This window comes from Vulpes lagopus, chromosome 3, assembly GCF_018345385.1.
Source record: "Vulpes lagopus strain Blue_001 chromosome 3, ASM1834538v1, whole genome shotgun sequence".
NCBI lineage: Eukaryota > Metazoa > Chordata > Mammalia > Carnivora > Canidae > Vulpes > Vulpes lagopus.
The window spans coordinates 14,986,788-15,012,842 of record NC_054826.1 but is presented as its reverse complement, the minus strand read 5'-3'; the positions used below and the strand labels follow the sequence as shown (position 1 = coordinate 15,012,842).

Sequence of the window (26,055 nt, the reverse complement as noted above, 5' to 3'; positions counted from 1 at the left end):
GGACTGAAACCTGCATCAGGCTCTCTGCTCAGTGGGGAGCCTGCGTCTTCCTCTGCCCCTGCCCTAACTTGTGCTCTCTTGCTAATAAATACTTTTTAAAATGTGAAACAATGCTTCTCTTCTCATTAAACTTTCATTCAAAAGTTATTTTTCATATTCAACATGTATTACTTTTAATAAATATTTTAAAAATCTGTTTAATTTCTAAGAGAGCGAATATCAAGATATAAGCTATACACACTAATACCCTCCGGAGTTCTCCACTTTTAAGTGTGTGAAGGCATCTTGAGACCAAAAAGTTTGAGAACTTTTGTGTTTTCTATTGTATTAATGTATGGCGGTCATGTGCTCATTGATTTGTAGGAGGGATTTTTTCACGTGTTCTGGATGCTAATCCTGGCTGTTCTATATATTGCAAACAATTTCTCTAAGTCTGAGGCTGTTTACTTACAGTGCCTGTTGTTCCACCAAAGCTTATATTTTGATGCAGTCCTGTTTTCCTATAGTGTACTTCCACTAAGCAAACTGCTCCTGTTTTGAAACCGAAGTCTCACTACGTTTTCCAGCGAACCCCCAGCTCTGGCACCACTGAATGAATTATGGAGAAAACAGCAAACATGATTTCCCCTAAGTGTCTCCTCACAGAACCCGCATTCCATGCATCTCCCACACCTCTGCTTACTCAGTCCAGATGGTGGTCACCACTGACCCTTAAATGAGATCAATGTAAAATATGTGTTCATGTATTTTAGACTATTCTGTTTTGTTTCAGACAAATGAAATTGAATGTCTGTGATTCACCAAAAATAACATTTTTACCTTCAGCATAATACATGTTTCTGTTTTCCTCTTCAGAAGTAGATTAGGAAGGACATTCCTATAAAACTTAATACACGTTTAATTCAACATGTGCACTCCTGTCTGCAAATATCTTTAAAAAAAAAAAAAAAAGATTTTATTTATTTATTCATGGGAGACACAGAAAGAAAGGCAGAGACACAAGCAGAGGGAGGAGCAGCAGACTCCATGCAGGGAGCCCGATGCAGGACTCGATTCTGGAAATCTGGGATCAGGCCTGGAGCCAAAGGCAGACACTCAACCGCTGAGCCACCCAGGCATCCCTGTCTGCAAATATCTTAACTGAAAATTTAACTCTTCGTTTAAATTCAAAATTCTGTATAAAGCTTTTGTATTTTTTTTTAAAGATTTTATTTATTTATTCATGAGAGACAGAGACAGAGAAGAGAAGAGAGAGGGGCAGACACACAGGCAGAGGGAGAAGCAGACTTCATGCAGGGAGCCCGACACAGGACTCAATCCCAGGACTCCAGGATCATGCCCTGGGCCAAAGGCAGGTACTAAACTGCTGAGCCATCCCCAAGCTTTTGTATTTTAAAAGCCCTTTCAGAATACTATTTAAACTGGGGTGTCTGGCTGGCTCAGTGAGAGTAGCACATGGCTCTTGATCTCAGGGTTGTGAGTTCGAGTCCCACATTGGGTGTAGAGATTAATAAATAAATAAATTTTAAATAAATAAATAAGTTTTAAAAAATAAGAAGAATGACAATAGAAAACACTATTTTATCTGGTCTTCTTGATAATCCTGTATGATAAATGGAGACAATACTCTGCTAAGAACTGTGTTAGAGATAAGGAGAATAAAATTCAGAGAAGTTAAATGATTTGTCTGCATTACACACACAGGACTACAAATGAGATTTAACTTTCGATCACAACTGATGAAGATCCCCTCAAAACATGGTTGAATTTTGTCAATCAGAATAAAAGTGACAAATAACTCCAGTCAATCCTCCTAAATAGCTGCTTGGTGGGTAAAAGGAAAAGCAAGGAACGTCTGATGGCCATTCGCAGGGCATTCTGTCTTTCAAGATGACTTCGTATTTCTACTGTATAATAGTATGTGATCAATATGCCCTCTTGTTCATCAATATTCCTATTCTTATTACAGCCACCTCACCTAGTTCTAATTAGAGGAGGGTGGCAAGTTTTCAGATCATGGCTGGGAGAAAGAGCCCAAAGACCTGGCTGCTATTTCCCCTGAAGGGATAAGAAAGGGACAAGAAATGGAGGATGGTCCACAATTAGGAGGAATTAGTGATAGGTATTAGAAGAAAAGAATATAAGGGAAGTCTACCTGGGGGCTCAGTTAGTTACCATTGGACTTTAGCTCAGGTCATGATCTTAGGGTACTGGGGTCAAACCCCACACTGGGCTCCCTGCTCAGTGGGGAGTCTGCATGTCCATCACTCTCTGCTCCTCCCCCTATTTGTGCTCTCTCAGATAAGTAAAATCTTTAAAAAAAAATCCATTATGGGGTGCATGGGTGGCTCAGTTGGTTAAGCATCTGCCTTCAGCTCAGGTCATGATCCTGAGGTCCTGGGGTGGAGCCCCACATGGGACTCCCTGCTCAATGGGGAGTCGGCTTCTTTCTCTTCCTTTGCCCCCTACTCGTGTGCTCTCTCAAATAAATAAATAAAATCTTTACAAAAAAATCTTGTATTTCTAAATGAAGAAAAAAAAACACTTGAAGATTCAAGGATATAAGCAGCTTCACTGAATACAAAGTATGTATTTTAAGCTAGTGACTTCAAAGTTACTCTCAAGACCAACTGTAAGAACTGCCTATTTAATCCATCCTCATCCTAAAAACTGACTCATCACTGATCCATATACTTGACCCATACTCACAACCATTCTCCATTTTTTGAGTTAATATTCATCTTTGTTATACAACGGATGGCATAAATATCAGCCCTATGAAAAGACTTTTACTAAAAAAGTTGTTTTCCATTAAATGATAAAAAAAAAAACAAAATTAAAAACTTCTGAAAATAGTGAAGAAAAAAATCCTCTGTCAAGGAGTCACTATAAAATCTCAACCATCTGCCACCTTGATCCATCATGCTTTACGGCTGACATTGTGCCAAAGAAGGAAGCACCATATACATTGATTTGCTTCCACCTCCCAAATTTAAATCAGAGCAAAACACCAAAAGATGTATCTTATTGAGAATTACCTATAAAATCTCAAATTAAATCAATATGGCTATACCTTGAAAAGATACTAGTCTTGAAACAATCATATATGTTCAATTAGTTTCTACCTATCACTGTCCTTGAGGAAAAAAATACAGTAATCAACAATAGGTTATTTAGAAATAATTTTAAAATTAGAACTGGAGTCATATCAGGTGAGGAAAAAAATCTATGATGATTTTAAAACAATTTGAGTCTTTGATAGATCATGAAACATAAGAAAATACAAAAGCACTGAATTGTATAAAAATACTATGTGGAATCCACAAAATAAAACAGAAAGGAACATTTGTATGTGTTAAAATAATTTAATTCTCCCTGTACATTTCTGTCCACGTGAGCCAACAGAAATCAAGAATGCGTACTTTTACAGCATTTACATGTTTTGAGACATTCAAGTCAATTCAGATGGCAAAGTAGAATTCAATCACTAATGAAATGTTTAAAAAATATATATTAAACAAAAAAAATGTTTTTACAAGATAAAAAATAATCTTCCACAATGCAATAAATTGCAGATCACCGAAATTTTAACTCTTTAGATGATTTCAGTTCAGTTTTTGGTTTCAAAATCTAGAGACAATCAAAAAGAAAAAGTGTTGGCAGAATTTCTATCTGTTTTTACGTTTCTCTTTCTTGCTTCGACTACTTGTTACGCTGCCTAAAGAACATGATGAAGGTGCTCTTGCATGACCTGTGGCTTTCAGATGGTCGAAAAGTTTATTCCGGGATGGAAATTCACTATGGCAGGTTGTACAGCTGATAAGAACATCACTCTGAAGAGGGGAAAAAAAATCATAAATAAAAGTAAATGTTATTACCTGAGGGCAGTCATTTATGTTTTGATGTTGAGATTACTTATCAAATAATTCAAAATAAAGACCTTTTAACAAAATGACAGCCACTAAAACAGGCTCCAAAGAGGTAGCTGTTCTTAAAAGTTAGGTCCCAGCAGCAACCAATACCATCAGCTTTAAGAGTCCAGAGACATTCAACAGTGTGTACCGTATGCACTAAACCAAGGTTTTAGATCCCAAAGTAATGGAAAACAGAACATAACTGTCCTGTCACAGTCTGGTGGTCCCAATGTGCCTTTTACTTTAAAGACAAACAATGACAGTAACACAGATATAGTAAATCCTACACTCGTCAAGAATAACTCTGGAAGGATCCACACCTACACAGCAGGTGCAGAAGGGCTCCTCACATACTTACATCTTTAGAATTAAGAGTTAGATTATATTGCTTAAACAATGTCCACTGAAAACATGTCAATATGATTTTGACCTACCACTGTCTGTGGTTCAGCAGGTACTTTGACAGATTTTTTTGTATCTTTGGCTTTCTTTCCTTTGGGTTTAGGAGCACTGGAAAATAAATTAGAGAAGTCTTACAATCCAATAACATGGAAAATAAATTATAGAAGTCTTACAATCCAATAACATGGATGTAATCCAATAACATGACATGTCCCTTTTAATTATTATTTTACTCCTAAGAAGACTTGAAGCAGTGACATGCACTTTAAAGGCTAATTCATTAATTTTAATGGCCAATCTTATAAATTCTCCATCTCAAATGAACAGCTTTAAAGAGCAACTTTAAAGACCACAGTGGATGTCAAATTTGACACCAAAACCAAGGAATTTACTTAAAACAGTTGAAACACAAGCTATAAGACTTCAGGGGATTGTGTGGTTCCTTGTCTTCCTTCTCCTAGAGCTGCAGGCCTACCTCCCTTGAGGTCTGTTCCCCTCACTGCCGCCACCACCTCAATGGCTACATCCCCAGGTGCACTGTCCCACCCCTTCGCTGGTCCCCAATGGTAAGCACTGAAGACTCAGGTTCCTACTTTACTCTGTCATTTGAACTCTTTCTCATGGTCCTAGGCAGGGACCTGAGGCTACTTACTGTTCAGGTCTCTGCTCAAGGAGTAAGAAATTCTTCTCTGCTCCAGAGGAACAGAGGAGGCTTGAGACAAGAAAGTACAATAAGGCAGGAAGAGGAGGATCAGGAATGCTCTCTCCCAAGAAAGACCTTCCTCTGGCCAGCCACCGTGACCTGGTGCGGCACCAACACTGCGGGGCTCCTGCCAGCAGGAAGGCCTCAGACTGTGCAGACAGATCCTGATGACCTGCACTGCGGGGCCCCACACAGGAGGACCACCATGAGCATGGACACATGCTTCATGATGCTCCAACGAGTGGGGTGCAGCCTCATCGGGAGACTCGTTCTCATGTGTGTATCAAGGATTACTGATCTAGCATAAAACAAGGACCTCAATATGATAAAAGACTAGATCAAAGTGACTTTCTTATTTGGGCCGCATTGCTGAAATGTCCATGAGCACATTCCATTAGTGTCCTCTTTCTAACATCCTTCATCTGTGTGCAGGTGGGATGTCTGTCTGGATAAATGTATAAGTCACTGATATACCTACCTGATTGGCTTCATCAATCATGGGAAAGGTGTTATTTGATATATGAGAAGATATCCTTTTTTTTTAAGATGTTACCTATTTGAAAGTGAGAGAGATAGAGAGAGAGCGCACAAACAGGGGGAGTGGCAGAAGGAAAGGCAGGCTCCCCACTGAGCAGGGAGCTTGATGCAGGGCTTGATCCCAGAATCCTGGGATCATGACCTGAGCCAAAGGCAGACACTTAACCTACAGAGCCACCCAGGCACCCCAATATATGAAAAGATAGTCTTACTACCAACATTAATTAGAAAACACCATCAAATTGACTTACTTCTTAGCTTCACTTTTTGGATCATCACAGAGTTGGACAGTCTCTGTGACACTGCTATTTGCTTGGGGACTACCTTCCAGTTCTTTGGCACAGTCTTGATTTAAATTGGTATCTTCTGATTCAACCTTTACTCCTTCTTCAGTTCCATTTTCATTAAAATTATCATCATAATTCTAGGTAACAAAACACATATGCATTACAAAATAAATACAGTAATTCCAGGTTTATATGATACCAAATAATCATCCTAAACAATTATAATGTTCCATACACTCTGGAGGAGTATATCTTTAAGAAGTAAAAAGAAGGGATCCCTGGGTGGCGCAGCGGTTTGGCGCCTGCCTTTGGCCCAGGGCGCGATCCTGGAGACCCGGGATCGAATCCCACATCAGGCTCCCGGTGCATGGAGCCTGCTTCTCCCTCTGCCTGTGTCTCTGCCTCTCTCTCTCTCTCTCTGTGACTATCATAAATAAAAATAAAAATAAAAAATTAAAAAAAAAAAAAAGAAAAAAAAAAAGAAGTAAAAAGAAAAAGTGATAAAAATTTAAAAACATAAATGTTCATTGCAGAAAGATTATATTAGGGAAAAATTGGAAACAATCCATATGTTCATTAAGTGAATGGTTGACTGTATGAAAGGAATTATGAAACTCTTAAAAATCATATTTGCAAAGGTACTGATTCAATTTTGTGGAACAGTATTTACAACATATTAGCTAAAATATAAAAAGAAAATTATACGTATAATGTCTGATTACAATTCAATAGTAAGTAGTATCTGTAGGCCAAATTAGGGGTGATATCTCTAGTTCTCTGTATTTTCCAAATGATCTGCAATGAGCACCTATTTCTTTTATAGTTAGAGAAAAAAAACAGCAAATAAGCATTATAAAAAAGACAAAGCTTCGCAAACATACCTTCACTAAATGAACAGTGTTGTTGGTTTGCCACATTTGCTTTCCCTCCCCTTCCTCCCTCCTCTCTGTACATGCGCGCACACACACCCTGCCCCACACCCTGAAGGATGAAAGTAAGCTATAGGCGGATATCATGACACTTCCCATGTGTCTCCTAAGAACAAAAACATGCTCCTATATACCTACAATACCCTCTTCATACTCAAGAATTTAACACTGATATGATTGGTTTCATAATCCATATTCATAATCCAGTAATGTCCTCTCCTTGCGAGCCCTAACAGGGGCGACAACCAAGGACCATATATTGTTATGTAGTGGTCATGTCCCTTGAATTTCCTTTATTCTAGAACCACAGCCCTACTTTCCCTTTCATCATATTGATAATCTGCTGGCTGTTCTGTCCCACAGTTTGGCTTTGTCTAATTGTTTCTTTATGACTAGACTGTTACACATTTCTAGCAAAAATATTAGCACCAAAATATCTGCTAAGTTCAAGATTTATTTTTTTGCAGGTAATTTTGTCTTTAGAATGTGTCCCATGGAGGATATTCAGAGTGCTATGCTCAAAAGTTACTTGGATTCCTCCTTTCTGTCAGCCAGGGTCATTTGTTTACATTCAATTTCAGTTTTCTGGAAACTGAATATAATTCAATTACATTCATCCTGGTGGCTTATTCAGATTTCTTTTTCTGACCATACAGAACCTCTCCCAGTCTGAAGTTCCCTGATTCTCTGTATTTGCTGCCTCCTGCTCTTCAATCTACCAGTTCATGTCTCCACACTACCTTCCCTTCAAAAAGAACCGAGAAAACATCAGGAAAAGTGCTACATAAAACGAGGTCTGAACTGGGGCTTTCTTCCTCATAGAAGCAGAAATTATCAACAAGAGTTATTAATATAAAGGAATAAAGCTTTGGAGGGGGAAAAATGATGTAGCAAACAAAGCATTTTCATTAGTAAGAAAACACAAATACATGTGTTCATTACTGTAATCTACAGGACCTACCCTTTCCGACTCAAGACAAGACAGGTTTGGGTGAGGTATAAATCTGTCTTATCTTGTCTTTATTCTAGCGGTCCTGGCACACACAAAAGAGAGGAAATGTTCTAAGCTAATGACTATAGCGTCTTCGAGTGGAAGACAGGATGAGTCATTTTATAAAGGAACATATAACTTGCTATGTGGTTTTATAATTGAAGCAAAAGTTCCAAGTCACAGATTTTAACAGTGACAAATTCCTGTGTCATTTATCATTTTTGGAATATGAAACAGATAAAAAATTTTCAAATATATAACCACTTGGATAAGCCAAATCTAAAGTTTTATGAAAATTATTCATGTGTTACCTAAATTTTAAAAAAATTTTCTTAAAAATTATTGTTAACTAAATTTTCTCAAAAAGAACTATAACATTTAATACTAATATAAGCTAATGTAAGTAGATTATGTTAAAATAGCACAGAAATCAACTCCATTCCTTTTAGAACCACCAAATACCCTTAGTAAAAATGAACAAACTCATTGTGTTTTTATACAACTACAGGACTGTTATGCATATATAACAACATAATAATTTTTTATTTAAAAATATTCTTAAGAGAGATGGGATTTAGAGACCAGGTTTGAAATATACTACTTACTTACATTTCTAAGTAATATTAAGAAACATTGTTTTTAAGTTTCACAATCACTACACATTTCTAATTAACTTTTCCTTTTGCAAATTTCATTTATGTTGTTGCCAAAAGAAACTCAGATATACAATAATCAACCCTCAAATTTTCACATATTTCTGATTTTAACTGTTGTCCTGATTTAAATACCCAGTCATCCTATGTGTCCAGATATTTTAATATTATCACTCAGCTACATAGTATCAGGGAACTAATTACACTTGTAAAATTTTAAGACATACCAACAACAGTAATTAAGTAAATCAGCAACATACATATTAATAGGGGAAAAGTGTTGAAAAAAGAAAATGTTTTTAACTCCCTTCAATCTGTTTTATAATCAATATAAAATTATAGAGTGAAAACCCCTCTCCTTAATACAAGCTATACTGAAAAGACAAAAGCAGTCCCACTTTATATTTGATATTTAGTGTTAATGAAACTTTTTTAACACACCTGTGCTGGTTTCTGTTTCTTTTTCTTCTGCTTTTTAGAAAGCCTAAGAATAAATAGAAATCAAAATGTCAAATATTTAACTGTGACCAAGTGAAAAAAAAATTAAAACACTATTGATAGAGAAGTAAAAATTTAAAAGTATTTAATAACATAGGTATTAAAAAGAAAATATTCACATCATTAAAAAATTAGAACAGTGGTTCCATTGATGGCAATTAGCATATCAATTACCAAGGTATAAAAGTTCTTTTAATACAGTCATAATGTATTCTGTAAAAATTATATTTGACATCATACTTTTCCCCCTTTCAAAACTGTAAGTTCCCTTAAGTAGAAAAAAAATATGTGGAAAGTATTAGCATAACAGAGCAACTTCTTTCAGCTAAAATAGCATTTAAATGAAATCTCATCTCTAACGTGGTAAGTACATCTAGGAGCATCTTTAGAAGTACTTTTGTTTTGGGGCATCTTCTATTTCTTCCTCAGAATTGGCATTCAATGGATTTTCGTCAGTTTGAGGTCCTGAAAAATTTTCTTCCTCCTCCTCCAACTGTTGTTTTAACAAAGCAACCATTTCCCGATGCTTCTTTGATTTTTCATGATTCCTCATACTGAAAGAACAATCTGATGTTAGTAACTGCAACAGGAGTCATATATGCCCAAATATGTGGCCTGTATTAAGTGTAACCACATAAAAATTCATTTTTCCCAGTAAGGAAGCAAAATGTTGGCGATCTTATAAAGAGCAACAGAGAAACCCTGTCAGGGCCAGCCCGAGACTGTGCTCTTCCCTCCCTGTCTCTCAGCATTCTCCCTACCTTCTGTCCTTTTATCTACATATCCTCTTCCAATTTTTTGGGTCAAATTTTCTATTATTTTTGTTTTCCAATTCTTAAAATTCAGATCTTCCCCACTGTTTCCTCTTAACCACTGAGTATTAGCCAAGTGTGTACACGTTCCAGGTTATACTGGGGCTTTGAAAGATCCGGAGAAATTACAAGACAACATTCCAGCTTGGAGAGAAGACCACTTGGGTTATGATGTGAAGGCCTCAAGTATCAGAGTAGTTTACCTCCTTTTGCTTCTTTCAGTAACTGCCTTTCACCTTTAATAACTGTCTTTCCCTTCTCATTCCCACTATCCTCAAAGTGAGTTCAGATACATCTCCACCTTCTGCCTAAATATCGATGAGCCATGTCTCTTCCAGTGCATCTATGGGCCACGGAGTAACATTCCACAAAACAGGGTTGACAACACTTAAGTATCAGAGTTATTAGATGAATAAGAAAGTAGGAAACTTATGTCAATACATTAACTTTATCTCAACTGTTCAGATTCTGGTTTTCTAGTTTCAGTTGGTACTCTTCCTTTCCACTAAAATTCTTTGTACCATGGTTTCTTAGAGAAAATGGAACGTCTTGTGCCAGAAAGTAAGTGCTCAAAAAATGACTGGGATATGTCAAAAGGATGTAGGAGTCACCTTGCAGGAACCCACACTAATCATATCTGGAAAAGTCTGAGCATGAGAAGCACAGTAATAAATTATAAAATGCTGAAAAACTTCACAAATTCATACTGATAACAGACAGATAGATGGAGGAAAGGCAGACTCTTTTATTACAGTAGAAGGCCTGATGAGGATTAATAATGTACAAGGAGCACTGGGACCAGAAAAGCTCCCTTTTGGAACCATTATGATGACAAGTGGTACCAACTGAAATCATAAATGAATGCCAAATCTAGGATATTTGATGAGGAGCAAGATATCTGCCTAACTTTAAAGTGTCTCTCCACAGATTAAACACACTAAAATCAGTTGCAAGGGAAAAAGTATCAACTCTACAGTAGAAGAGTTAGACAGTGCCCTGGCTGGAAGGGCAGACAGACATTGTAGGATTCCAAAAATAAAGCTCTGAGAGCAGCACTATATGTTGATGCACTGTTCCAGCTGGATACAGAACTTGAATCTAATCATGAGGAGATGGACAAACTGAAGATGATAAATACTCTAGTAAAAAAAAAATATGTTAAAAGGGCCCGTATTCTGAAGTGACAACAGCACAGACAAGGGAACTGGTCCAGATTAAACAAGACTAAATAAATGAATGCAATGTAAGATCCTAGACTGGACCCTGATCAGAGTGGAAGAGACACCGTACAGGACATCAACACAAGTGGAATATGGGCAGTAAGGAGATGAAAGGACATCAATGTTATAAATTTCCTGAAGCTCCCAGCTGTACTGTGATCAGCTAACAGAGTATTCTTATTCTTACTCTTAAGGAATATATATTGAAGTACTTAGAGGTAGAGGAGTATTATGTATGTAACCTACTCTCAAAATATTCAGAGAAAAACTGTGTATGTGGAGCAGACAGGTGGGGGAGAGAGAAATGGGGTGCGCACAACTGGGGCAAAACATTAGCAACAGGTGAATCGGGCGCTTGCAACTTCTACCCTTGCAACTTCTCTGCAGGTCTGACGTTATTTCCAATAAAAAATAAAATTTCATATCTCCTTCACAGTTGCTTTTGTTTTCTTGTTTGTTTCTAACTCTTCCGCTCTTGTCACTTCTCTCACCACTCCACAATTTTTCCCTTTGGGGGTTTACGTCAATACCATTTACGACTCTCACACCCCCACTGTCATCCTTCCATCTCCTTTCTCCTTCACTGTGTTTCATCTCTTTGTCCCTGGCTGACTCTACTTCCATTTTCTGCCCTAATCTTTTCCCTCTCTTTATAATAGTATCCTTTTAAATACTTCTCTATTCCTCATTGTTTCCAAAAGGTGAAGTCCTTCTGCTTCAGCGAGTATAATTTAGGCAGGACACGTTTAAATCTCGTAGGGTGGCAGCACTGGCCTGCACGGGCGTGTGATGGCTGGAAGTGAGTTTGCCACCAACAACAGAGACCAGCTTTGGTCTAGCCCCTCGTCTGTGTGACCGTGCCTTCTTTGTTGCAACAAGCAACATTTCTTTCTAGAGACGCACCTATGTTTTAAAAAGCAGCTATCACATAGGAATACTGGCATGAATGAGAATCAGAACAACATGCTTAACCACCAGTACAAATCCTTCTTCCTCCTCTGCTAGACAGAAATTCCCCAAAAGGACAGGTAGGAGGGTTGGTGACCAATTGCTAAGAGAACTTTCCTTTTAGGACTTTTAGTGTTCTATTTCACCTCGGAAGAAAAGAAAAGATCTTCAAAGATCTTAAACTTACGCCTTTTCAGTCTTGAAAGATTTGTCACATGCTGGGCAGTAAAGGTCATTGTATAGCTCAGCATCCTCAGCTTCATCACTGTCTTTACCTATGAGAGAGAGGCCAACACTAACTATCTTGTTTGAGTAGAATCCAAATTTTAATCATGTTAACAAATTACTGTCTTTAGTAATGATCTAACATTACACACAAATTAGAAATTGTATTTCCTTACATAAAAACAATAACATTACTAGGATTTGAGCTGACCTTTTAAAAGCAGCCCTGGATTATAAGGAGAGGCTTTCAAATCAACCACTTTTCTTTCCAATTCTTCTCTTAAGTTTACTGAGAAGACTCAAAATCTCTCAAAGTTCTCAGTGTGAGCTAAATTCAGAAAATCAAACGCCACTCTCATAGCTCTACTACAAAGCAGTTTCTTCAACAAAGGTTTTTCAGTTTACCTCTTAAGCAAGATTTGATGTGAACATATTTGTAACTGTAATCCACTCTTAAATGCTTAAATAAACTTAGCTTATAACACTCATCCTTATTTGACAGGCTGGTCATAAAACAACATTTTATATGTAAACTTTAACATGTCTTTACACCGTTGTTTTTTTAAAAAGCTTGGGGCTTTATTACAACGAAATAGTTACTATCAACATAGTCTGCAAAATCTAAGCAACTAAAATGTTGAACTGAAAGTCTCTGCAAAATCCCATAATCTACTTAAGAAATAAACAAGTAAATTGATTGCCATTGAGATCAATATATGGGATCATGCAAGGAGATCAATAAAGATCCCAGGGTCTCTCTCCTATGGTCTACGTTTTTGTTCTTTATAAATAAGGGATATTTATACGATTCTGAAGGACATTCTCATCGAATCCATAGGTGATTAAAAGTTATCCTACCTCGTATTGTTTAATAATTGGTATTATTGTGCAATTACCTGTACCCTTTCAATATACTATATAAATGATTCATCAAAGAGTTAATAAAGAATGTTGGATTTGAAGTCAAAATCTGGATCTAAAAATGGTCATATTTAGGCCTACATGCCAGCTTCTCAGAATCTTATTTTTCTTTTCAGTAAAACAGAGATCATTCTATGAGCAAAACTTTCATTTAAGGGGTATTGTGTGAGGATCAAGCAAACTCTTGCATGTGAAAGCACTTCATAAATTTTACATAAAACTTTAATTATGCCACCTCACATTTATAGAATGCATTGTAATTTTCAAAAGATTTTCACACATACTACGTCTAAGTCATTAACAAAAAGTTTCATTTCATCATCATTTGGAGTAAATAAAAGTCCATCATTTTATCACTTAGCTGCTAGTCTAAAACAACACATTTGTAGATACGGTCAAACTGACCCAGATCTGTGCTTAGATCTTTCCACGTTATTCCTCACGGAATAACTAGGGACACCTGCGAAAAGTCAGGTATTCTCAACAACGCCTAATCCTCGCCTTTTCAGGTGGTCTCATGCCTGTGCTCTAACAAGAGGTGCAGAAAGGACACTTTTCAGCACACCAAGAGGAGCCCCTAAACAAAGTGAGAAATGAGAGGAAGATTTGTACACACCATGTAGACTCCTGTACAGTTATCAGTTTTTCTGGAAAGAGTTGCTATTAAAACTTGACCTACCGAGCTTCATTGCGGTTTCCTAAGTAATCAGCAGTCACATCTGTCAATATGCTCATCTGCAAAATTATTCATGCAGCCAGAAGCACACAAACTATTTGTATGGCCAGAAGAGTTTATTAATCAAATAAACTCTGGTAGTCTAGGAAATTAGACAGCTTCAATGGACTACCTTTGCGTGGCCTATACAATACAGTTTTCCATTTTAATTGCCACATTTAAAAATCAGAAGAGGTCATATAAAAATCCAGATTTCTGGGTCTGCTTAAAAAGCACACGAGGGGCACCCCAGGTGGCTCAAGCGGTTTAGCACCACCTTCAGCCCAGGGTGTGATCCTGGAAACCCAGGACCGAGTCCCAGATCGGGCTCCCTGTATGGAGCCTGCTTCTCCCTCTGCCTGTGTCTCTGTCTCTCTCTCTCACTCTCCGTCTCTCATGAATAAATAAAATCTTAAAAAAAAAAAAAAAAAGCACATGAACACGAATACGAAAACCTTAGCAACACTGGTTCTGGCAGCAGCTGAGTCTGCAGCCACTCCCCCACCCCCTCTTCCTACACCTGGGCCCCTTGATCAGCCCCTGCACACACATCTGCACACAGAAACATTTATTTTTCCCACGTTTCCTAATGAATGAAGTTACCTTCGTGCCCATCTTTGAGTTCAGATTCCTCCATTTCATCTTCATCTGATCCATCTCCAAACTCCTTCTCATAGCGCGCCTCCATCTCCTTGAGCTCCTTCTCCAGGTCGGCCATGGTCATCCAGCTCTGCTCTCTGTACTGCTCTGCCAGCCTAGACGCACAGCACAGCCTCGCTTACTCAGAGAAGCAGGTCTCCACATTGGTCCCACTTACCATGCAGGCTTAAAACCCACCCTCCTGGAGAGAGAGGGCTCCTTCCCCCTACACTGTCAGTGTCTACAAAGTTTTAAAATCTGCGCTTCATTCAAATGAGAGCAAAGTCACTCATCTGTTGTGTGGTTGGTTTTAACTACTATACTAGACGATGGGTTCGGGAAACTCTAACTCTTCGCAAGTTATTAAAAGCCTTGAGGTGGTTTTAAATCCGAAGTGTCAAGTAAAGTGCTAATTTTCCAAAAATGAGGGATGGGGCAGGAAGAATTTATATAAGAAGTGAATAATCTTTAAAAGAATGCTACAATGCTCTGGACACAATGCTTTTACGCTATCTCCAAGTAACAAAGCTTTAAAGGCACAGAAACGAATTAAGAATCTGGAGCGTACAAAGACACAGGGCTACAAGGTGGGGCCAAGCGAGGGCACTGCACTGACGTCTCACGTCCAGTGCCTGCCACTGTGATTGCCTTGCTATGTGATCTTGGACCCATCTGCCTCGCCTCCTCAAAAAGATGAGGAGAAAAGCCAGGCCTTGCTTTGCAGAAGTGCTGTGTAAAAAGCGCTTAGAACAGGGCCTTGTGCAGAGGAAGAGATCAACTGACAGTCATTACTATTACATCTCACGAGAGTCTGGTAACGGATCTCAAGTATAAAGGGCCTCTGAAGGAAAACATGCAGTGCAAAAGAAAGACATTTTCCTGGAGGCTAATGAAGCCAGGATGATGATGTGGCCCTCCACGGAAGTGCCCCATCAGGCCCTGGCCCCATACCTCTACTGAGCAAGGGGCCTGGCCACACATCCCATACTTTGCCTGCTTCAGCTTCTGCTGCCGCCTCATCTCCTCTGCCTTCCTCGCCTTCTCAGCGTTCTGTTCCTCCACAAGCTTACGATGCGCCTGCACTCTCCTGTCTCTTTTCCGGATGAACGCGACCAGCTGACGGACAAGCTCATTCTTCTCCTTCCTTGCTTTGTCGCGAATCTTTTTGTTTTCTTTTTCCATGGCTCGTTTCTCCCAGCGGTTTGAAGCTTGTCGTGTATCATATTCTTCCTTCCAAGCAAAGCTCTTCTGAGTGCAGAAACTCTGCCAATAGGCATAGAAAGGATGGACTACCTAGAGACAAAGAAAACAAGTAAAATGCTGAGGTTTAAGAATTTTTTTCTTCAGTGAGGCAGCAAGTTATCATTGACGCAACACATCTTTTTTCATATACATAACATCACTACTAATCAATGGAGAAAACAGTCCTTTCAGGGCTTCATAGAATAAAGCACTCTCTAAAACAAATGAATAAGGCGATTAATGGGATGGGACCACATTCAATAAACAGCAAAAAGTAAAGGAGGACACTGTGAGGGAGCTGAAAGCCCCTCCAGGAAGGGAGACAGAGGAAGAGGCTTACGGCATAGCACCAGTATCCATTCTTCTTAAATAAAGAAATGGGGAAAAAACACACTGATAAACGCTAGTTATAAACTGGCAATTTGGGCAGCCCAGGTGGCTCAGCGGTTTAGCGCCGCCTTCAGCCCAGGGCCTGATCCTGGCGACCGGGATCAAGTCCCGTGTCAGGCTCCTTGCATGGAGCCTGCTTCTCCCTCTGCTTGTGTCTCTGCCTCTGTGTGTGTGTGTGTGTGTGTGTGTGTGTGCCTCTCATGAATAAATAAATAAAATCTTTAAATAAATAAAATAAGATAAAATAAAATAAACTGGCAATGCAATTTTCTTTTACCGTATCATAGTCACTCTGGGAGTCTCCAAAAGTGGGGAAATCTTCCATCTCCTCTTCTAACACAGATTCTAGTTCTTCCTTCGCAATCATTTCAAAAACATTACGATAGACTGTATAAAAGCCCTAAAAAACAGTGGCAGGAACACAAATTTTTAATAGTTTTGTAGTCTAATCACAGAATACGATTTTAAAATGTAACATGAAAAATTTTAATGTTAAAGAATTACAGGCTCAAGCTCTGTCACTGCAAGAACATTTAGGTTTCAACTGGAGGTTTCCATATGCTGATAATTTAAGTATGAAGGCAAATGTTTTTTCAGTTTTCAAAATGAACACCATTTCACTTTTCTATTATAAAACAGTTTTAAGAACTCTTTTTGTGTTGAAAGTCTTGTGCTTAATAGGAAATTAAGAGTGAGTTCATTTATCTTACCTTTTCATCATCTCCATAACCAGAGTAACAGGTCACAGTGAAATAGTGAAGCAAATCTAAGCTGTCGTCTTGATATTCCCCATCAAGCCCACCTTTAAGTAGAGCTTCTCTATGATTATCATACCTAAACAAAGCAAATTAGTATTATCAGTGAACACTGAATAAATAAGAATTCACTGGCTGCTTTACTCTGAAACAGCCAAAATATTATTATTTACATTTTAATGTGTCCAATCCATACTCAAATTTTTTTAAAATATCAACATGAAAAGATTTAATAATCTTTCACAGAACTGATTAAAATTCTGACTGCAACTTCTAATATGCTGTAGGCAAGTACTGTATAATACAATAACAAGTACATTGTTCATACAGTAATATAAACAATGGAATTTAATTAGCCAGAGAATTTCCATGACTCCCCCCAAAAAAGTAGCTGCATTTCTACAGAAGAAATATTACTAAATAGGTCAGGCACTGGACATAATCTGCTCCACAGACTGATTATGTATTTGTGATCAGATTTACCAACACAGACCAGAACAAGACTCTTCTTAGATTTATGTAAACAGTCCAGGAGTTTCACACATACACAATTACTCCGTATAATAACTCTGTCCCCAAAGATGTAACAGGAAATCGAAGCTCAGCAATACTAAATACCTTGTCCATAATCACAAACCCAATAAGCAGCAAAGCTAGAATTCCAGACCAGGTCTCCTACATTAAAAGGACCATGTTCCTGGTAATTGTGCAGTCTGGCCTGCAGGTAACAGGAGAGTTAATTAATAGCAGGGGCTTCAGATAAATGATAAGAGAGTCCTTAGCATAGGATGGCCACCTGAGATCTGGAGAAGAGGACAGAACCAAGGAAGTCAGCAAAGAAGCAAGAAAGCAAAGAAAGAAGTTCCTAAAGAAAGGCAAAATCAAAAAAATAAGAAATAAAAAAAAAATAAAAAAAAAGAAAGGCAAAAGCATTTCTAAGGCCAGATCTCTGAAGTTTTCAGGAGGAAAAAAAAAATGTAGAATTCTCTCTCTGATTATCATATAAGACAAATTTTAAAGTCAGCTGTGTTATTTAACACACAAGACTCACAGAGCAGCACTGAACATCCCCCCTGCTCTTTGTAACAGCAGGCTCCGGCACATAAGTTACGTAAGGGCTTAAAACTTATTCTTTCATAGCAAAAAGTTCATCAAAAAATCTGAAAACGCAAACTTTAAACAGAGAAATTTTTGTCTGGAATGGTATTAACTTCTCAGGTCATCCTAAGTAAAAGTATCTGTCACAGATGTAGAAGCTTAACTCTGTTTCTTCATATAAAGTAGTTCTTGGGGGAAATACTGCAATTGTTGCTCTGAAACACTCTTATGACTCTTATGTGTTTTAAGGACAAGTCAACATTTCTTGTGTAACACCAGTAAACTGGTTATACACCAGAGACATCCCATTTAAGGAGAAGTTACTTCACAAGTATCAAAGTTAAATCTATTTAATGTTGTCAAGCTTTGTTCCACCACCTATAAAGTAATTGGAGTAATCACCTCTAAGGTTCCTTCTGACCCTAATACTGCATTTTATATAATGAAGATGAGAGATGACTCAGAACACACCAAAACATTTGACAAATATACATTTTTCGAATCTCCTATTGATAATTCCTCCCAAGAGAACATGTTAAGATAGGAGGGACAGCGTGATGCTCACCATGCTCTCTCCTGAGGGTCACTCAACACGTCATATGCTGCTTGGATTAATTTAAATTGTTCAGCGGCTTCTGCAGCATTATCCAGATTTTTATCTGTTAAAAATAAAGTCACAGATATTCAGTCAGCAAACAAGGACAGAATCTTTTATTTTTTTTAAAGATTTTTATTTATTTATTCATGATAGACACACACAGAGAGAGAAAGATGCAGAGACACAGGCAGAGGGAGAAGCAGGCTCCATGCAGAGAGCCCGATGCAGGACTCCATCCCGGGACTCCAGGATCACGCCCTGGGCCAAAGGCAGGCGCTAAACTGCTGAGCTACCCAGGGATCCCCAGGACAGAATCTTTTAAAGGGACCTCTCCCATCACAAATGCCATAAGTAGGTGAGGAGTGTACAAAACAAAGAAAAACAATGAGGGAAAAGCAGAGAGATCTGGGTGAGAGCTGATAATCAGGGTATGTGAGAACTATCTACTGGAGTAGAAACTGCAGGCTTTCCACTGAGCCTTGGTGCATCACCTGAGCACTCAATCTGGATATCCACAAAGGGGAAACCCTGACGGAACATACATTTTATTTTTAGAAAAAGCTATATATACAGTTTTTTTAATATATATAAATAGTTTATGTACATAAATTATGTATATATATAGTGTATATATATATAGTGTATGTATATATATATATATATATATATACACGTCAAATCAGTTATGGAAGGACTTATTATTAGGGCTAAATTATATTTACTGTTTGCACGGTCTTTCTGTTTTTTCTTTATCACCATAGAGCAAAATAAATCTCATAAAGCTTTAAAAATATATACCAATTATTCTTCCCTTGGCTGTGCTTCCTTAACTCTGAATTCAGAGTCTCTCTGTCTCAGGCAGGTAGACAGCTCCCAAGGTGGCCCCCAAGGACCCGCATCCATCTCCTAAGAGCCACACCCTGTGCAGCCCCCTCACAGGTCACCAGGGTTGCTCTGGGGGACCAACAGCAGGCAGCAGAAATGAGGATGCCACAGTAAGTTACTTCTGAGACTAGTCTGTAAAAGACGGCAGCTTCCACCTGGGTCCTCGCTGTCTCGGATCGCCCTGGGAGGAGCCAGCTGCCACGGCATGAAGACGCGGGGAGAACAGGCCTCTGGCCCAAGGTAAGCAAGCAGATAAGGCCTGCCAAGACCACGCGGTGAGACCGAGACGTGGACTTTCCCAATGAGGATACCACTCATGAGAAACCTGAGCCGAACCACCCAGCTAAGCCGCTCCCAGATCTGATCCTCAGACACTCAGTCCCTATGTTTTGCGGTGTTTAAAACCCAAAGCTTTTGGTAATTTGTTATGGAGCAATAGATAATAATACAGTCAGAAACTAAAATATTTTGAATCTACTCGGGACCATACCAAAATTGTAGAAGCTGCAACTTAATACTTGCCCCGAAGAGGCCGGAGGTAACACGGGACAGAAACATATTCCCCGTGCATAATCTTGCAGCCTCAGAACGAGACCCAAGGGCATCCTGCCTCCCCGTCCGAAGTACCCGGCGTCCAGCCCTTCAGGTGGTTTCCTGCTCTACCACTGGCACTGACAGTACCTTCTCAGGGCCAGCTCGCTTTGCTAAGATGCTTTAACATAAAAAGCTCTCAATGTTATTTTAGAATCACGGTAATTCTAACTTGAATGGAAAACAATCTCCCTCCCCGCAGCCCGGGTGTAAGTGGCAAGTACTACGGCGCAAGTCTGAACCCCCTCCCTCGGCGCAGCGCATGTGAAGCAGCGACGGCCACCTGCGGTCCCCCTTCTCCTGGACTACACACTCCCATCTCCCACCGCACACCACAGTCCTCTACTTCAAACGCAGTAAAGACAGGCGCCAATGGTCAAAGAGCCATTCATCACTCCCTTCTCTTCACATTCTACTTTTAATCACTACAGCTCATAATGTTAGCTTCTAGCAACAGCATCACATGACCTCATTGTGAATTTACGGCTGACAAAGTTTCTTGTGTTTTTCATACTGACAAGCCAACTGATAACTACCTAATGGGTTTTTTTTTTAAAAAACTAAGATATAGCTCTGAATCCATTCTGAATGTGGCAGACACTAAAGGTTAGATCATCCAACGCCTCTCCCCTTTTCTCCTGCAGCCTCTACTGTGGAGGCTGACTAAGCTCAAGGACTTGCTTTCCAGCCTCCCTTGCTGCTAGGAATTGGCCATATGACACAGTTCTGACCAGTGGGATGACAGCAGAAGTCTATTAGTATATTTTCCTCCCTTCTTCTTTCTTCTTGTCTTGCATGTGGACATGATGTTTGGTGCCTCAGCAGCCATCTTGAGACCTTGAAGGAAAAGCCAAGAGGTTCACAGAAATATTAACGAATCACTGAAACAATGCAAGGAGGCAGCTACCTCCAAGCCTTCTTGTGATAAGAGAGAGAGAAAAACACCTTAAGTGATTATAATTAGGTTTTCTGTTATGTCCAACTAATACCACCAAATTCTATCTCGTCGTGGCCTGCTGCAATCAGGTTTTAGGTAACGCAGGACAGTCAGTGGTCTATTGCCATTATTTTAAGTTTTGATTACCACTCTATGAAAGGTACTACTACTAGAGCTGCCTACCTAGTACCTAGTCTCACAGTACCCGTGAACACGGTTTTGTTCACAGTGGTAATGTACCTAGTTAAAAAATTCACCTCCCCAGATGTTCTGGAGGTTGGGGAGATTAGGTGACCCAGTTTTAGCCAATGAAATATAAACACATGGCAACCAACTAAAACTTTCCAGGAAAGATTTTATTTTCCATATGAAAGGGATGGGCTTTGGTAGCACTCACCTTACACCCTTAACCCAGTCCAAAGTCAGTCTAAGGCCTACAGGTGATTATGAGGATTGAGGCAGAGACTGCTCCTTTATTCCCTTCTTCCAGTAACAGTGAACCCTGATTTTGTGGCGGGTACAGGGTCCCATGATAAAAACTCCATTTCTCAGTCTCCTTTGAAGCGTGGCATGACTGTGACTACATTCCAATCACTACCACCATAAAAGTGTTATACGACAGCTTTTAGGGACTTCCTTAAAAGGCAACCAGCACACACGCTGTCCCTGCTCTACCCTTTCCTCCTCCCTTCTGCTCCCTGGGACTGCCAATGACCACCCTGGACAGTAAGTGAGGGCCCATCTGAAAGGAGCTAAGCAGAGTCCACAGACCTCGAGGAGGAGAACTGCTCCACCGCAGCTCACCTGCCGGTCTCTGTCTGCACCTGGACACGAGAGAGCAAGAAACTTCTAGCTTTGAGGCTTAACTGTTGATACTCGGTGCAAGCACTCAAGCCTTAGAGTCAGGACAATGGAGCAGGTCTCTGACCGTTTCATCATCAAGAGCTGGAGCTACCAAGATGGGCCCTCTCTGGATTTCTTGCTAAGGTTGAGAAAAACAAAACTATTTAGTTTAGTTACTGTAGCCATCTTCCTGTCACATGCAGCTCAACAGTCCAGACATGCTTTAAGGTGAAAGTCATGATTTCTACATCTTTCATGATTCAAAAATACTCATGATTTCTACATCTTCACCAAATCATTCATAAACTTTTTGTCATAAATAAAAAAGCACAGTCCCAATTAAAGCAGAATGGCAGAAAATGCCAGCAAATAAATCTTCCCACATAAAACAAAAAAGGTGACTGGGGGAGGTATGTGGGTGGTTCTTCTTCACCTTTTAATCAGTACTGTACTCTGTTGTCCTGCTTCTTCCCACTCCCTTCCTTCCTCCCCCAAAGAAGTTTGGAGAAAGCTCAAGCTTTCAAACACAGAAAGTCCATCAATGTATCAGCTGAAAATAAGACCTAACTTCTTACTGAAGCATCTTTCTTAAACAATTTTTTCCCAGCCTGTCATATGGCTCTTTATTTCACTCAAACAAACCTGAACTGGTTGACTATAATGTTAAAGTGAGATCTAAAAGCATAAATGCAGTAAGTTAAAAAGCAATAATAAAGAAACAAAAAGCCCACATTTATTATTAGCCACATGCAAAGGCCACAGGTATTGCAAATCCAGTCATCCAAATTTAAAAAGCATTTTCACACTATTCTTTGTACTTTTCTCTGGATCCACTATGCACACTCTTCTATTCCCTCCCAAATTTTTTTGAGGTGCCTTTTGGAAAATTCCATGGATTGAGCCTTTTAAGTTCTGTCTTGAGGGAAGCCAGGCTTCCTGAGAATACCACTTCCCTGCAGGGCTTCCTCCTGGGGCTCCTTAAGCCACAGCCCTCATATGGCAGGTCTGGTGCTGGAGCTGGCTTCCTCCTGGCTGCTGGCCCTTCACTCACCTCCGAGGGCAAACTACATTCCTTCCAGATTCAAACCACTGGCCACCTTCTTCCCCTTCTCACTGTCCACACATCACTCAACCAATCCCCCTTAACTCACTGAGAATTCTAGCACTTGGCTCAGTTTCCATCTGCAGATACTATGATCAACATGGGTGACCTCAATGTACTCTGACCTCCTGGTCTCCCTACTCCCAGTCTTGCTCGCTCCAATCCACTCTCCACAATAGCCAGAGGTACCTGAAAAATAAATATCTTTTTCTGCTGCTTCCAACTTCTCAGTGGCTTCCCAATGCCCTTAGGTTAAAATCCAATGTACCTAATCCAGTTTACCCCAACCTCCATGACCTGGCTGCTGCTTCCCAGGCCATGCTCACCACTTGCCCTTCCTGCATTCTGCTATGCTTTGTCTTGCCTCCCTCCACCTGTATTAACTGCTTTCTGCCTTTAGTCTTGCCTTAGAGGTCACTTCTCTGGGGATGCACATCTCTCCCACCTACACACAAACCCAGTCCAGGTCATATGTGCTCATAAGCATCTTCTATTTGCCTTCATACCACCCTGATGTCACCAGACTGCAACTGCCTGTTTTCCTGTGACTCTCTAATGACTTTATGTGCCAGCAGGGAAGGGACTGTCCCTGTCTCATTCACACAGCAAAGTGCTCGTGGCATCAAATAAAAGCCTTCCCTTCACAAGGAGTGATCTCACTGGAAGTAATGTTGACCCTACTGAAGATTATGTTCGGTTGCTCAACAAAAAACAAATACCTTTAACAATGAAAAATGAGCAGCCTTTGTTTTGAAGTACAAATTCTTTCTGGAGCAAACCCCATATGTTAACCTCAGAAACATCTAACACAGAACCCTGCACACAGGATGAATTAAACATTTGCTGACTGACGGACGTAACAAATTAACAAGCCAGCGCAGCAAAATATACCATAATACTGTGTTGCCTGGAGAGGATGTATCCTTTAAGTGTACAGGCATCTTCACACCAAAAGATATTTAGGATGTTATGTTTTATGATGACATTCAGAGAAGACATGCACATTTCATTTCTAACCAGTGAGGTTTCAAAAACAGTTAGTGATGTTTTAATAATGTTTGCATACTTCTTCCTTCCTTCCTTGCACTGATTTCCAATCAATCACCAAATCTGGTAATTTTTCCTTTACAGCATCTTTTCAACCTGGCCTGGCCTTTCCTTCCCACTGACCCCCAGCCTGGTGTGGGCCCTTCCATAGTGGAACCTACCTGACTTCTGTCTCTGTCCCTCTGCAGTCCACTCACGGGCCCTCACAGTTACCACCTCAAGACAGCTTAATAAAACCAGCCATTATTAGAAAAACAAATTCGACAGTCCTTAGCCTAACATTCAAGACCCTTTACAATCTGATCTTAAAACTACACTAAAAAAAGAAAAATCTTAATATTATCATCAAAATTATATATGCATTTGGTCACAAGCATCAATCACATTTTTCCAGCCAGAAAAGGCAAGGAATTTCTAACTTCCTTCTAATTCCTACTCAATTTCTGATGAACACCCTTATTACTCTAAGAATATGGTTCAATACTCTTTTTAGAATTATTCATTTTGGATTTAATTAATTTTGACTTCCTGCTCTGATGAATGTTTAGCTTGCTTACTTTCTTCCTTTCCAATATATATTTAAGTTCCTCCGTTGGTAATCATTACTCTAAGTAACAAATCCATACCTTTATTTCTTGCTCAACCCCAGACATTACCCTTTGGCCATTTGGGTCCCAAGCCCCTCCTTCAGCTCTTCTCTCAACACATATTTTCAGATTTCCAATAAATACTGTCCTCAAACTGCCCCTGGACCATCTCTGGTCCAGCATGATGCTGTTGCCTCTACTTTTCAGCTTACTTTTCCCAGTTGCATTCCTCTAGGATCCAGCATAAATCCAGGCTCCTCTGCCAAGGGGAAGCCTCACTGCCTCTCAGGGCACAGTGAAAAAACTTCGTCCCCAGAATGCCTGGGGCATTTATTAGTTGTTCTACGAATCCAACTACCAATTGTGTGTGTTGTGCTGTTTTGTTTGCGCTTGTATTTAAGATTCCACGGCTTAGGTACAGCATGTTTTCCCAGCAGGACTCTTGGGATCTCTGAGCACTTCAGAATCTTCCTTTGGTGCCTTGTATATACTGGAGGTTCTAGCGCTAATACGGAAACCTCTCAGAAGCCTCAGAAAGCTGAGATTCAACTACAGCCCTTAGTTTCCCGGCCCGAAAGATCAGATAAACTTCACGCAACTCCCAGAAGCCCGACCTACCACCAAATACAACACCCAAAGGAAGCATACTTCTAAGCCCCCGGGCCAGCGTCACGAGGGAAGCCACCCTCAGACGTCTCGGTCTGCAGGACACCCGCAGGGGAGTGCCGGGTCTGAATTTCAACAGCTTACGGGGGGGGGGGGGGGGCACAGCGACTTAAAGACCGCCTGGATGTCAGCACGGGGCCAGGCATCACGCCCGGGCAGCCGGGATTCGGCGATGAAGCTAAGGGCAGCTAAGGGCAGCCAGGCGGCAGGGGCCAGGCGGCAGGGGCAGGCGGCAGGGGAGGAGCGGGGACGGCGCTAGAAGGCGTCCCTCCCGCCGAGTGGCACTGCGGGCAGCGGGCGCGGGGCGGCCGGGGCGGCCGGGAGGGGCCGGGAGGGGCCGCGGGCGCGGGGGCGGGCGCGGGGGCGGGCGCGGGGGCTCGGGGCAGCCGGGCGGAGGGCGGCAAGGGCTCTGCGCAGCGGCACCGGCCCGAGCCCGCGGGAGGTCGCGGCCGCCCAGGGCCCCGCAGTTATCCCGGGGGTGCGAGGGCGGCGAGGGCGGCGAGGGCGGGGGGGCGGGGGCCCGGCTCGTAGTTACCCGGGTGCCATTTCAGGGCCAGCTTCCGATAGGCCTTCTTGAGCTCCTCCTCGCTGGCGTCGCGCCGCACCCCCAGCGCTTCGTAGTGACACTTCATCGCCCGGCCGGGCAGGGCGCCGGGGCCGGGGCCGGGGCCGGGGCCGGGGCCGGGGCCGGGGCCCGGGGCGGGGCGGGCGCCCGGGCCCGGGCCGAAGGGGCGGCGGCGGCGGCGGCGGCGCTGCTGGGCCTCCTCGGCAGCGGGAGCCCAGCGCCCGCACCGGGCCAGCCAGCGAGCGCGGCGGCGGCGGCGGCAGCGGCGCGGGGCGGCGGAGGCGCGCGACGGCCACAGGCGGCGCGGGCTGCGGCAGGCGGGCGCGCGGAGGGGGCGGCGCCGGCGGCCGCGGCT

At 41.1% G+C, this 26,055-nt stretch overlaps 1 protein-coding gene across 1 annotated transcript; it reads right to left on the bottom strand.

Moving 5' to 3' along the window:
• Positions 1–3,349: 3,349 nt before the first annotated feature.
• On the bottom strand, positions 3,350–25,847 carry DNAJC21 (DnaJ heat shock protein family (Hsp40) member C21). Its single transcript, XM_041750455.1, has 12 exons — positions 25,671–25,847; positions 18,445–18,538; positions 16,737–16,860; positions 16,304–16,426; positions 15,383–15,687; positions 14,359–14,510; positions 12,082–12,169; positions 9,310–9,468; positions 8,858–8,900; positions 5,808–5,980; positions 4,349–4,424; positions 3,350–3,833 (listed from the first exon to the last, which is right to left on the bottom strand). The coding sequence occupies exons 1-12, from the start codon at positions 25,765–25,767 to the stop codon at positions 3,669–3,671; spliced, it is 1,599 nt and encodes a 532-aa protein (XP_041606389.1). The 5' UTR covers positions 25,768–25,847; the 3' UTR covers positions 3,350–3,668.
• Positions 25,848–26,055: the final 208 nt, after the last annotated feature.

Bases quoted from the DNA above. Each gene is read 5' to 3' on its own strand.
- DNAJC21 (XM_041750455.1), bottom strand. From the start codon at position 25,767: ATGAAGTGTCACTACGAAGCGCTGGGGGTGCGGCGCGACGCCAGCGAG. The intron at 18,539-25,670 runs GTAACTACGAGC...TATTTTTAACAG, and splicing joins GGCCCTGAAATGGCACCCGG to ATAAAAATCTGGATAATGCT. The intron at 5,981-8,857 runs GTGTGTTAAAAA...TTTGTTACCTAG, and splicing joins AGAAACAGAAACCAGCACAG to AATTATGATGATAATTTTAA.